Source organism: Crinia signifera, chromosome 4 (assembly GCF_055691185.1).
Source record: "Crinia signifera chromosome 4, ASM5569118v1, whole genome shotgun sequence".
NCBI classification, from domain to species: Eukaryota; Metazoa; Chordata; class Amphibia; order Anura; family Myobatrachidae; genus Crinia; species Crinia signifera.
In genome coordinates this window covers 284,452,938-284,467,612 of record NC_139220.1, presented here as the reverse complement: position 1 = coordinate 284,467,612, position 14,675 = coordinate 284,452,938, and the positions used below count along the sequence as shown (strand labels likewise).

Here is a 14,675-nt window from a genome sequence, read left to right as displayed (position 1 = left end):
CTTGGAAAATACTCCTCATTTTCCAGGCATATTAGCCTGAAGCCTACATGGATCAGTCAGATCTGTGCAGTTTTCTCTGTGTAAAAAAAATAGGTAAAATAAATGATAATAAAAAAAATGGCGTGTGGTCCCCTCACCCGGCTATAACCAACCCCGGGCTCATTTAGCCTAGTTGAAGTACAGGATGAAAAAAGTTGGGGTACCCCTGTACCTATAACCAGCACCAGGCTCATAGGCCGGGCCTGGTTCCTAAAATAAAGGGGACAAACTGAGTAGGGGTCCCCCGTACTTTGAAAAACAACAACAAACCAAAACAGCACGCAGGCTATTACCACAGCCGGGGGAAACTTTTTATACAAGCTCCCCCGGCCAAAGCATTAACCTGTGGCTGAGGAGCCGCAAGTGTGTTTACACTTGTGGCTCCTCCCCCGAACTGTGGGATTTCCCAGTAATGTCATTCACCGGGTCCTCCACTAGCCAATCAGCAGTGGGGCCTGCTGCTGATTGGCTAGGGGAGGATCTGGTGAATGACGCCACACATGCGGCTCCTCCGTTCGAATGGTGTAGGGACTGTAGTTTCAGGGAGCTTGTATAAAAAGTCTCCCCCGGCTGTGGCATTAGCCTGCTGGCTGTTTGGGCCTGGTGCTGGTTTATAAAAACCTAGGCCCCCCCCCATATTTTGGGAACCAGGACCGGCCCATGAACCTGGTGCTGGTTATAGAAATACAGGGGGATCCAAACCCCCCTCCTCCCCTCTTAAATTTCTGCAGCCAGGACCAGGCTCAATACGGCTGCCAAATACGAACGGCTATGCCATCAGAAAACATGAATCTGGAGTAAAAAGCTGCCATATACTCCATTCGTATTTTCAGCCGATTATGGCCAATTCCGGTGGTATCCATTTGCACCGCAGATCGGCCGTAAACGTAAATTTCCCCAAATGGCTCAAATCCCGTCCACACTTAATGGGTCAGCATATCTTCAGAAGTCTTCTGTACACTCTTGGAATAGATGCCACACTGAGTTGATGCAATTCGCAGTGCTGGAGGGGGACCTAAACAAAACTAGGCACCTACCTCATGACTTTTGACATTTCAGTGCATAGATTACCTTATAACAAGTTCATCTCAATGTAATCTATCCATGTTCAATAGACATTGCTTATCCCAGGAAGTCCACTATGTTTAATTTATACTTTTAATATTTCCGAAAACAAAAGCTGTAAATGAAGCCTCCCTTCTGCGCGACTGACCGTAATAAGGAATTGTAATATTTGTCTACTCAGTGGATTACCCATGCATTTGTATTTTGTAGGTTTAATTGAACATATCACATTCTTTGCGTGGAGTTTTTATATCACCTTCTTTTGACAGAATAAACCTGTCAAATAACCTCACAAAATAGTAATGGGCCTCCACCATACGTTACTGACCAGAGGGATGTCCACTCCCCACAACTCTCCTCCCAGCTTGCAGTTTATCTGAAGTAAGATTTTTTGTGCAATGCTCCTCAGTTTCTTTGGATTAGATATTGTTCTAGAGTTCACCACCTATTGAAGAAGAAAAATAAAAGGGGGGAAATTACTTTGCTAAGTCTAAAACATCTTTATACATACACTGTACAGAGTGTGTCTGGAGACCTGGCCGACGTGGTCAAGATGTGAGCCACGGAACTAAGGAGCTTAATCTATGGTGCTGCTGCTCTATTTTCAAATGAACAATCTGCGCAAGGCTCCATGTACTACAAGTAAGCCATGTTTTACAAATGTTTATGTAATAATGTGGTTTAACATATACTAAATATGGCATGCGGGGGGGGGGAGAGGAGGTGGGGGGGAATCGCTGTCCAGCTGCAAATACATTTGCAACTCTCTCACCATTGAATGAGACAACTCTGCGACAGGCTGATCAAGGCCAGAGCAGACGTCACACACCCTCCATGAAAACGCCTGGGCCACGCCTGCCTTTCTCCTGTCACTCACTTCCAACACCTTTCCATGCTGAGCCCTTCATGCCTCAGTCTGACACACAAAAATATGCTATTTTGTTGTCCAGCTGTTCTGGATGGAGCCCAGTGTCGCCAAGCAAAAGCCCTCTGCCAGCAAGTGGTACAGGATGGTCCAGGCAGTAATGGACCAGTGGGAAATAGCCAAAACTACTTGGGAAGTGTAGCAGCTAGGGTTGCCACCTCTGCTGGATTTCCGGGATTCTCCCATTTTTGGTGGCAACCCTCCAGGAGGCTTTCCAATCTACCAGATTCTCCTGGAATCTGGGTGTCTAAAAAAGCCTCCAGAGTTATTTGGCTCCTAACAAAATTAACCCTAGAATGTCTGTGTGTGCGTGTACATTTGGTAGGGAATAAAGATTGTAAGCTCCACTGGGGCAGGGACTGATGTGACTGTTCAAATATTACCTGTACAGCACTGCGGAATATGTGTGTGCAATATAAAAAAAAAATGTTAATAAATAAATAAATATATATATATATATATATATACACACACACAGTATATGTTTGTGTCTGCGTGTATATATATATATATATATATATATATATATATATATATAGTGGAAGCAGAGACGGGCGGCACTCACACACACACACATATGTGTGCGTAAATGGAATAGACAAAAAGGTTCTTTTAGATTTTTAAAATGTTTAAAAAAATGTATTGTGTGTTTTTGTAAACACAATCACATAAGCCAGTGGTTGACTTTTTCAAGGCACCCGTAAGCCAAAATAATTAATATGGGTAACAAGTTGGCCCGTGTGAAAATTTTGCATGTAAATAAAATACAAATAATTTTATAGCGAGGTCGGTGGTTTGTAGTAGGATGAAAGAAGATCTGGCGAGTGTAGCGAGCCCCACGAGGGGACGCGGATTACTTTACATGTATTCTGCGTCTGCTCGCCACGCTATATAAAATCAACTCCACGCCGTTGTGGATAGTGGGGGTATGAAAAGGTTGGGAGAACATGTTCCGCTGGCTCGCCACGGTTCGGGGTGTCATGGAAAGTGGGGGGTGCCTAAAACCTCATTGTATGTCACACAAGTGTATGGCTAATGTAATGGCATTGCACCCTATAAAATCGCATGCGATTTTGTGGGAGGTGCAATGCGATCCGTCGAGGCCAAGAGAGCAGTGAATGAATTACATAGGTAAATCGCATCATATCCCATCGCACGGCACATAAAAACGCCCATGCTATACAATGCGATTTCCCTAAGCTAGTGTACGTATGGGAGCCCGGCTACTACATAAGTACCACAAACTCCTTCTTTAATGGACAAAACCATGTGCACTGCAGATGGGCAGATGTAACATGTGCAGAGAGTTAGATTTGGGTGGGGTATGTTCAAACTGAAATCCTAATTGCAGTGTAAAAATAAAACAGCCAGTATTTACCTTGCACAGAAACAAAATAACTCACCCAAATCTAACTCTCTCTGCACTTTACATCAGCCCCACCTCCAGTGCACATGGTTTTGTCCATTAAAGAAGGAGTTTGCTTTTGGAAAACCGACCAGAATAACCGCCTCCGTGTTATAGTGCAAACATCCAGGCATCAATGAAAATGTATGTGCTTTGTAGAAGAGGGTTTAACATACAGTATACCATTGGATATCTATTTTTAATTCATATAATTGTATGTGATTTCTTTAGTGGCCACTATGTCTATTTGATTTAATATGTTTTATTGTTGGCGAAATTGTGATCTTTATAATGAAGTAATAAATCACTGATGGCCAGTGACGGCCAAAGCGACTCACTAAAGAGAGCGGGGATCATGTGAGCGTTCAGTGAAAAGATCCGGTTCTTTCGGGTGCCTCACTTTGGGGGAAAAAAAAATGCTTATTTAAGGTTTGAGTGTACCAAGTGTAGTATCTGTTCGTTTTATTTACATTTCAATTGATTCTAGTAATATAAAGCGAATTTCATACATTAATCTCACAGGTGGTTATTTTCACTTATTTTTCTATTTATCCTGCTGAACACTGATAAGATCCCATATGCCGCCGGACCCACTTGTCCGATAAAGCCGCTAAAATGATTATCTCCACAGCGTCAGGCCTCAATGTGTTCAACAACACACACACAAGTGTGTAAATTAAGCCAGACGGATGGAGCCCAGCTCACTGAGGTCCAGATGCAATAAGCCTTAAAAATGATAAAATGGAGAGTGATAAACCACCATCCATTCAGCTCCTACCTGACATGTCACAGACTGAGTTTGAAAAATGTTAAGTAGGAGCTGATTGGCTGGTGATTTATCACTCTTCATTTTATCACTTTTGAGGCTTAGTGCATCTGGTCCATCTTTACTTCATGAATCTGGTGCTGTAAAATGAAAGTTAAATGTACTACATAGCCCAGCAAACACAGATCTAATAAATAAATAAAAAACATGTGCACTGCCAAAGTCAAAGGGCAGTATTCAATGAGAAAAATGACGTCGTGCAGTGAATCCTGTTTAGGATTCGCTGCACATTCGCCACTGCCTGCTGCGTTCCGGAGCCTCGCCGGCTCCAGTATTCAACAAGTCAGGGGCTCGCTGCCTCTAACCGGCGAATTTTAACTCCTGCGGCATCGCCTGAGGACAGCGGCAGGCAGGGAGATGGAAGTCTCCCTGCCAGCCCCAGAACATTTGTGGGGGGGAGGTGGGCTCCCCGGGTGCCAGGCAGCACAGGCTGCCCCCGGGAGAGCCAGCAGGGAAGCAGATATTCACTGCACCCGATCGTGCATATGTAATGATCGGGTGCAGTGAATATATGAATATCTAATGAGCAGCTCGGCTCCCGGCCCCCTGCTGGCTGCTCTGTGTAAAAAAAAATAATCATTTTTTTTAAATTAAATATATATTCATGTGCTATAAGCACATGAATAAAAATAGCATGCCCCTCCTCAGAATAAAATTCCTGATTTTTTTACACCAAATGTAAAAAACAAAATACTTTATTTTAAAAGTTCACATTCCACTTCACCATAAAAAGATAGCGATTGCTACTCGGTGAAGCATGGCGAAAAAAACCTTGAAATGTATTCGCCATCTGGTCATTGAATAGGGTGATTCACCGTTTTAGTCAAAAATTCGCCTTACAGCACAAAATCGCCATAAAAACATGGCGAATCAGCCTCACTGAATACTGCCCAAAGTCTGTGTGTCTGTAAGTGAAAATGTGTGGTGATATTACACACTTTCCTGTGATGCTATGCTGCTTCTGATACTGGGTACACTCCTGTGAGCAGCATCAAATCCTGTGGTGCTTCCAGATTGTTCTGCAGCAGTCCTGTTTCAGCAGCAGCACTCAGCAGCTCCGCCTCCAATGCAATACTCTCCAGAGTTAGTGCATCTCAGCTGCCAGAGGCGTAGCTAGGGTGGCGCCGGCGGAGCATGTGCTCCAGAAGCCAACCGTTTGCAGGGCGCCCCCCTCCTCTCAGCCCGCTCAGCAGAGGATGCAGAGCAGGGAGGCGCCAGGCTGGAGAGGCGCACTTCTTAATCTGCATCCCCGCTGATGTGTAGTGTAGTGCCGGGAGCCGCTGCCTGCGCCTGTCATAATGTGTCGGCGTGTTCTTCCCCTCTTCTCCTCCCTGCTGCTCCTGTCAGGATAGATGACAGACAGGCAGCAGCCCCGCCCTCCCCTCTCTCCTTCTCTTCGCCTCCAGTCCTGAAATCCCAGCAAGTTTTTTTTTTCGATTCAATAAATTTTTATTGGTATAATCTTGGAAATACATTTTTATTGGAAATCCCAGCAAGTTACCGCAAGTGCACGCCGGGGCCCGGGACACCGGTGAGCTGCAACTGTTCCTTTACCCCCACTCAGTGTTGGACTGGGAGACACATGCAGATACCAAGGAGGAACTTTCGGGCTGAACTGTGCTGCTGGCGCAGGCAAGCCCAGAAGACTTCCAGTCTGCATCACTTTCTGATCCCCTGGGTAATGGTGGAAGTGCAGTTTGTACAAGAAAGGAGTGCAAGGTAGTGTGTATGGGGATGGGCTGCAGGGTAGCTGTAAAATGTAGTATGCGTGGGGAGGAGGTGCAGAGTAATGCCAATGTATTGTTCTGTATTTGTAGGAGGGCCCCAAATTTATTGTTTGCCAAATACCCTAGCACTGGCCCTGCTGCTCTGTCCTGTGCAGTGCGTGCCAGCCTATGTGCACTTAACAGACAGTTGCGGGCGATGTATGAAGTGAGCAGCAATGACTCACTGCATGCTCTCTCCATACATCGCCCGCCCAGGCCGCACGCCCACCTGTCTGTCAAGCGCACATAGGCGTGCACACGGGGGTGCCAGGGGTGCACAGGCACCTCCTAATGGCACCCCCAGCACGATTGCATGCATGCTGCACTGTTGCCAGTCCCCCCAGTCATGGCCGCCGCTGTCACTCACATCACAGAGCCTGATGCTGCTGCCCCCAGACTGTGGCCACACACCCCCCAATGCGTTGAGCCAGCCTGTTCTCCCTTTCCGTCCCTCCTGTCGTGTGCTGCGCTGCCTGAGGAAGGAGGAGGGTGGAGAGCTGCGGCTGCTTCTGTGTGCTCCCCCAATTGGGTCGGTGGGGGGTTGGGGGCGCCGTGACATGATCTTGCTCCGGGTGCCCTGGCTGCACCCTACACCACTGGCCAGAGGAGGCAGTGCTGAGCTCAGACATGGTGTGGATTGCACTCTGCAGAGCTGGATGAACTACAGCCCTGAGTCAGTCAATACAGTTCCTCTAAGCTGCATGTGTGGCATTGCTGTGCTCAGGCTAATGCATTGTATGAAAACGAAACCTAAATGACCATTCACCTTTCAGGGAGCAATGGCTCACTGTCTCTTTTAAGTGAAACATTTAAAAGAGCCGCTTCACTCACGGCCGACCCATCTCTACTGAGGACTAGGAATATCGAATGTGACATTTATTTAAACCATATGTGCACAGGGGCGGATTGGCGCATCTGAGTCCCGGGTAAGTTTCTGCAGGGTCGGGCCCTGTGTCTCAACTCTACAGGTCGACTGACACTAGCTACCAGCTCTGTCCAAATGTCAACTATGGACGCTGCGCTTCCAGGATTTGCATTCCATTACTGGAATGGAACGCAACCTGGAAGCTATCATCTGCACTCATACCTCCGCAGCAGCTACAGCAGCCCGGCTGGGTGAATGGATGCCGTGGCTCGACCACTATGGCTAAGGTTCAGGGGGCGGTGTCGGAACAACTCACAGACGGAAGGCCATTGTATATGACCTGGAGCTGATTGCAGCAGAAAACCATATGCCGTATATACTCGAGTATAAGTCGACCCGATTATAAGCCGAGGCACCTAATTTTACAACAAAAAACTGGGAAAACTTATTGACTCAAGTGGGACCCTCACTCGAGTATAAGCCGAGGGGGGATTTTTCAGCATAAAAAATGTTCTGAAAAAGTAGGCTTATACTCGAGTATATATGGTAACTTTCAGGGAGGGGAAGTGGAGGAGTCGACGATGAAAAGCAACAAGTTGCTCTGTGTCCAGGCCAAGGAGGACACCAGTGAGCAGGTAAGCCAAGGAAAAGAAAGGGTGGAGATTAACATGAAGACACACAGAGTGCTGACCGTGACAGGGTTAATGCCAAACCTTTACTCTCCAGTGATTGAACTCTGACTTAAGCTATGCACCTGGGAAGCTCTAACTACCCTTACCTGCAGAGTAACTACAAATCCCAGCAGGTCCAGTCAGCCAGAGCCTGTTGGGTCCTGTAGTTCCCAGCAGCTGAAGGGCCTTCATGTCACTCTGAGTTTCCCATACCAATTTCTCCTGTGCTGCCTGGTCTGTACTTTGCAAAAGCAGCAGTCACGTTATACAACATCTGCCCCCTGTCCTTTGCCTGGGGAAGTGCTGCAGTTACAGGGTGGGTGGGTCCCTCCTGAGCTGATTCTGTGATGCCCCTCCTGGGCCAGTGTAGCTGAAAGTGTGCTAGGATCTTACAGGGCAAGGGGTGAGCAGCAGAGAGACAGGAGAACAGAGTATATACCCTGTACCGCCAGGGCCACATCTGCATGGGAGCAATTACACCCTTGTTTGTTGCTAACTACTGGTGCAGGATAGCAGTTGTGGTTATGGAGCCACAGCAGGCTACCATGAGCAGATTTGTACACCACTGTGCTAAAGTAGGCAAGTGATCGAGGATCACAGTGCTTTTGCAAGTTGGCACATGGTGGAGTCATAGTATGTGTTACAGTGCTAAGAACAATCCTTCTGCAGTCAGAATTGCTTATGCCGGGTGGCACAAAAGGCACATATATCAGGAAGACTGGCTCTCATGGGCACAGTGATCAAGCAGGTGTCGCAGTACCCTGGCTTGCCGGTGTTCGCGGTGCTAAGGACAATCCCTCTGCAGAGTCATGGTGCTGAGGCAGGCTGGCTTTAATGTATTAAGGCAGGCTGGCTCTCACTGACAAAGCCTTCTGCAGTATGGTAGTAGTACTGGGGCATGGTCACATGGCAGCAGGAATACCTCTGACAGCAGTGACAGCATGGGCAGTGATTCCTGTACTAGACAATGGGCAGTATTCAATGAGAAAATTTGCCCTGTTTTATGGCGAATTTGTGCTTTTTTCGCCTTGGACGGAGCATTTTGCTCTCCAAAAGCGAGCAACCCTATTCAATGTGAAATATTCGCCGTCTTTCTAAGTGATTTTCGCCGTCTCTCTCCGTGTAGCAATTCTCCATCTTTTCATGGAGAGCTGGAATGTGAACTTTTAAACTAAAAGGTTTTTTTTTTTAATTTTGGTGTAAAAAAATCAGGATTTTTTTTCTGTGAAGGGTCATGTTATTTTTATTCATGTGCTTATAGCACATGAATATATATTTAATTTAAAAAAATATATATATATATATTTTTTTTTTACACAGAGCAGCCAGCAGGGGGCCGGAGCTCTCGAGCCGCTCATTAGATATTCATATATTCACTGCATCCGATCATTACATATGCACGATCGAGTGCAGTGAATACTGGGTCCCCCGCTGGCTATAGGGGGGCAGCTTGTGCTGCCTGGGTCCCAGGGAGCCCTCCTCCCCTCCACATATGTTCTGGGGCAGCCAGGGAGACTTTAATCTTCCTGGCTGCCACCGTCCCATGGCTCCCTGCCGCGGACGCTCGTCCGCTGCAGGGGTTAAGACTCGCCGCGAGTGGCGGCGAGTCTTAACCACATTGAATAGAGGGAGCAGGAGAGGCAGCGAGCCCTCCAGAACAGGGCGAGTGCATGGCGAGAGAAAAAATCTCTCGCCATGCACGGCAAATTTTTTTCATTGAATACTGCCCAATGTGCTCTGTGGTAATAAATATGATGGCGTGCACAGGGTTATTCAGTCACATGGGCAATAGGCCTAAACTACACCATGAGGCGGGCAGGTCATTCTATCACATCTCCACAGGAGAGCTAAGATGGTCCTTTAGAAACTCTGGACACAACATAAGAGTTATAACCCATAAGCTTACCTATGAAAGCAATGTCACGAGAGACCATGCGTAAATGGGTTGGTGCCTGTGTTTTTGTGTAGAAACAACAATCTCTTGTTAAATGTTAATGTGGCTGGATCTGTCTCCCCCCACATGGAAATAGGAAGATATTTGCTTTCTATTTTCATATTATTGCTAATATTGATGCAAAGCACCTGCAGCAAGTATACTTTACTGCTACTCTGTAGAGAAACTATATATTATTTTATATACAGGAAAAGCTGACTATAGGAGTTGGCTTTGGCCCAGCAGCAGCCCGACAGGTGATTAGCTTTACTATTGCATTCCTTTCATAGCAAGAGTTCATTGGGTGCATATGTGTTGTAGATAATATGAAAACTGTGGCTATGATGAATAATGGCGATACCCCAGTATACTGTAAACTGAGTTCTAATCCAATGTTAGACATAGTATTACTTAGAGGAAGGTTGCTTCCATGACTGAGGAGGGGGAAATGAGCTGTGCATAAGCACTTGCCTATAGGCCCAATCAATAGTTTGTACATGCCCAACCTCCGATTCTGATCCGATGCACGGTCCTGTGCGCATTGCACCCGGATATCTCTTGCTGGGATCGCATATGATACATCGTATGCAAAAGCAGTGCATCTGATGTATCGTATGCTATCCTGCCTCCCAGTGAGCCCGGCGGCTCCCCAGCAGGCAGTTGATAGGGTATTGCCTATGTGGAAGGCATGCAATAGCTCGCTTAAATGTATGGGCATCTTAAGACCATATTAGCAAATACTCACTGACTATTGTCAATTGACGTGGACTGTGGTGCTCTTGTCTACAGTGTGTGTTTTTGTTTCGTATGTAGGTATTGTAGTTTCTATAGATCAATGTTGTATTTACCTCTTAAGTAAATATCAGTGTTTTTATATTGAGCTTTCTCCCGGAGTTATTATGTTCCATTAAGCGTTCTCTACATATGCAGACTCGATGTTTATAGCACCATCTATCTTTTGGTATTAGTTTATGGTTAGAGGACTGGAATTCTATATTGGTTGGAACATGCTAGACATACAGGTGAAACTCGAAAAATTTGAATATCGTACAAAAGTTAATTTATTTCAGTAATTGAACTTAAAAGGTGAATCTAATATATTCTATAGCTTCCATTACATGCAAAGTGAGATATGTCAAGCCTTTATTTGTTATAATTTTGATGATTATGGCTTACAGCTTATGAAAACCAAAATCTCAGAAAGTTTGAATATTACATGAAAATCGATAAAAAAAAAAAATAAACAAAATGTAAATACAAAAATGTCAGCCCTCTTAAAAAGTATAATCATGCATATGTACTCAGTACTTGGTGTGGGCCCCTTTTGCATGAATTACTGCCACAATGTTAAGAAAAGTACCAGGAAAAGGAAGACAGTGTGGTTTACTAAAAAGGTATCAACTAGTGTAAAAGCAAAAAAAATGGCCTTTAGAAGTGTATCTTGCCAGACGCATAGAGGCTAAGAAAGTGATCAGGCGTGCCAAGGCACAGCTGAGGAGAAAATGGCTCAGTCAGTAGATAAAGGAAACAAAACTTTTTTAAAGTATATAAGTGAAAGGAGAAAATCAAATGGAGGAATAATAAGACTGCGGACAGACACTGAGAATTTGGTGGAGGGAGACAAGGCAATTGCAGATCATCTAAATCAGTGGTTCCCAACCCTGGTCCTCAAGTACCCCCAACAGTGCACGTTTTCCAGGTCACCCGGCAGATGCACTCATTATTCAGGCACATTTGAAAAGATCCACAGGTGGAGCTAATTACAGCACTTGTGATTCTGTGTGGAGACCTGCAAAACATGCACTGTTGGGGGTATTTGAGGACCAGGGTTGGGAACCACTGATCTAAATAATTACTTTTGTTCCGTATTCACTATAGAAGGAGAAGGGAAGGGACCACAGTTAAGTTGCAAGGACATTCATAAAAATAAGGTAGATAGAAGTACATTTACTAGGGAGAAAGTCCTAACAGAACTTTCAAGACTGAAAGTGGAAAATCAATGGGGCCAGACATGGTGCATCCAAGGATACTGAAAGAACTAAAAGATGTGTTGGTAGCGCCATTAACAGATTTATTCAACCAGTCACTAGATACAGGTGCCGTTCCAGAGGACTGGAGAAAAGCAAATGTAGCTCCACTGCACAAAAGCGGAAGCAAAGAAGAAGCAAGTAACTACAGACCAGTGAGCCTTACATCAGTAGTAGGGAAATTAATGGAAACATTAAAAGAAAGAATAGTGGAATATCTTAAATGAAATAACTTACAGGATCCAAAACAGCATGGTTTTACTGCAGGGAGATCATGTCAAACGTGATCTCCCTGCAGGGGGGGGGGGGGGGGGGGGCGGGGGCGTAGATGTGGCATATCTAGACTTTAGTAAGGCGTTTGACACTGTCCCACATCGCAGGCTACTAAATAAACTTGAAAGTGTGGGATTGGATTATAAAACAATTAAATGTATAAGAACATGGTTGCAGGATAGGAAACAGACAGTTGTAGTAAATGGAGTGCATTCTATGGAGGGACATGTTACCAGTGGAGTACCCCAGGGATCTGTACTTGGACCAGTGCTCTTTAATATCTTTGTTAGTGACATTGCAAATGGTATTGAAAGGAAAGTATGCCTTTTTGCAGATGACACAAAGATATGCAACAGAGTAGACACATCAGGAGGGGTAAATCAAATGACTGATGATCTAAGTAAACTTGAGAATTGGTCAAGAGCATGGCAACTACAGTTTAATGCTAAAAGATGCAAAATTGGGAATCAAAAACCCAAAGGCTCAATATAGTATCAAGGGTACTATAATGGAAACTACTGAGGAGGAAAGAGCTCTAGGAGTCACTATTTCAAGGCAGGAAAGCAATGTAGCAAAGCAATGATAAAGGGTAGTCAGATGCTTGGTTGCATAGGGAGAGGAATCAGTAGCAGAAAGAAAGATGTAATAATTCCACTTTATAGGTCATTGGTACGGCCTCATCTGGAATACTGTGTCCAGTTCTGGAGACCATATCTTCAGAAGGATATAAATACATTGGAGAGTGTACAAAGAAGGGCAACTAAAATGGTGCATGGCCTACATCACAAAACTTACCTGGATAGACTAAAAGATCTTAACATGTATAGTTTGGAGCAGAGAAGGGAAAGGGGGGACATGATAGAAATCTTCAAATATATGATGGGTTTTAACATAGTACAGGAGGGAAATTTTCTTCAAAGGAAAAGAAGTAAGAGAACACGAGGACATGCACTGAAACTGGAGGGAGGTAGGTTCAGGGGAAATGTTAGAAAGAATTACTTCACAGAAAGGGTAGTGGATAAGTGGAATGGCCTCCCATCAGAGGTGGTAGAGGCTAAGACAGTAGAACAATTTAAACATGCTTGGGATAGGCATATCAATATCCTTACAAAGAAATAAGGATTAAAAAGGGTTGAGATTACCTGAAGGGTAAAAAAAGGGGCAGACTAGATGGGCCAAATGGTTCTTATCTGCCGTCAAATTCTAAAGCGGCGTGGCATGGAAGCTATCCGCCTGTGGCACTGCTAAGGTGTTATGGAAGACCAGGACGCTTCAAGAGTGGCCTCAAGCTCTTCTGCATTGTTCAGAGTCAGGTCTTTCATCTTTCTCTTGGCAATGCCCTATAGATTCTCTATAGGGTTCATGTCAGGTGAATTTGTTTGGTAATCTCAAGGTCACTGAACCAGGCTTTGGTACTTTTGGCATTGTGGGCAGGTGCCAAGTCCTGCTGGAAAATGAAGTCCATCTCTCCATATAGCTTGTCTGCTGAAGGAGGCATGAAGTGCTCTAAATTGTCCCGGTTATTTATCGGCTGCATTGACTCTGGACTTAATAAAGCATAGTGGACCAACACCAGCAGATGACATGGCTGCCCAAATCAACACAGACTGTAGAAACTTTACACTGGGACTTCAGGCATCTTGCATCGTGTGCCTCTCCATTCTTCCTCCAGACTATGAGACTTTGGTCTCCAAATGAGATGCAAAATTAGCTTTCATCAGAAAAGAGGACTTTGTACCACCGAGCAACAGACCAGTTCTTTTTTCTTTAGCCCGGTAAGATGCTTCTGACGGTGTTTGTTGTACTCAGTCCATTTTAACATTGAATCCTATGGAAAAATGGGGTCATCGCATCGCATGCGATGCGATATCGCATCAGATTGTATGCCTTAAGTTAAGGCATACAATCAAAAAATCGGCAGCCCAGATAATACATAAGTACCAGAATATGTATTTATTACATTTAAATACAATCAACAAAAATATCTACATTTGCTCTTGCCAGAGGACACAAAAAAGAGGAAAGTATACTTTGTGCCCACAGACAAACTTACATATCTCACAGACTTTCAGCTACAAAATACAGCTAAATCCTGCCGACATGCGCTGCACATAATTGGTTAGTTACACTCACTTTGCAATTCTGCTGCTCAGTTTGTGCCACGAGCAGCTAAATCAGTCAAACAGGCCCCAATGTGACTGGTTAGAGTGTGGCCAATTAATAAGTCACGTGACCATAAAAAGTGAGATGTCAACAGAGATGGGGGAGGGTTTAGGCCATATAGCAGCCAATCAAATTCTGTCTATTATCTTCTAGAAGTGCTAGATGAATGATAAGTTGAATGTGTTTGGTTGTTATAGGCAATATCTCCACATCTAAAAATGCGCACTTTAGCAAATATGCCCCCCAAGTGTCTGCATTTTGCCACCAACCAAATTAAAGACTGCATTATGAAGAAATTGGGAATCTGTATATTAACCCCTTGGGTGGTGGGTTTTGCTGGGGCAGGACAAACCTACCAGGGCAGTTTTGTCCTGCCCCAACAAAACCCACCACAGATCATAGGAGCACCCCCTCACCTTCGCTCCTAAGTTTGTACGCCGGAGGCTGAGCTCCCCTGCCACCACTGCCCCAGCCGTCAGTCATAGCAATGACCACAGATGGCAGGCTCGGGTATGTTCGCCGCAGCTCGGGAGGACTCAGGCGCCTGCACTCCTGATCATTCCCGAGTCCCCCCGTACATCCCTGAGCCTTCGTCACCGCCTTCGTCACCACTGTAAAGTGAATGGTTGCTGGCGGCCGGGGAAGCGGCAGAGGTCAGGGGAGCTCCGGCGTACCTCCGTACAAGAGGTGATGGGGATGGGGGGGGGGGGGGGGGGG

The 14,675-nt window shown here is 45.3% G+C and overlaps 1 protein-coding gene across 2 annotated transcripts in view; it reads right to left on the bottom strand.

Moving 5' to 3' along the window:
• PIWIL2 (piwi like RNA-mediated gene silencing 2) overlaps nt 1-14,675 on the bottom strand; it is a 188,391-nt gene that overhangs the window by 17,179 nt on the left and 156,537 nt on the right. For both annotated transcript variants that reach the window (XM_083184821.1, XM_083184820.1), the window contains exon 18: nt 1,433-1,549. In XM_083184821.1, coding sequence (XP_083040947.1) covers nt 1,433-1,549 — 117 coding nt within the window. The remainder of the gene's footprint in view (nt 1-1,432; nt 1,550-14,675) is intronic.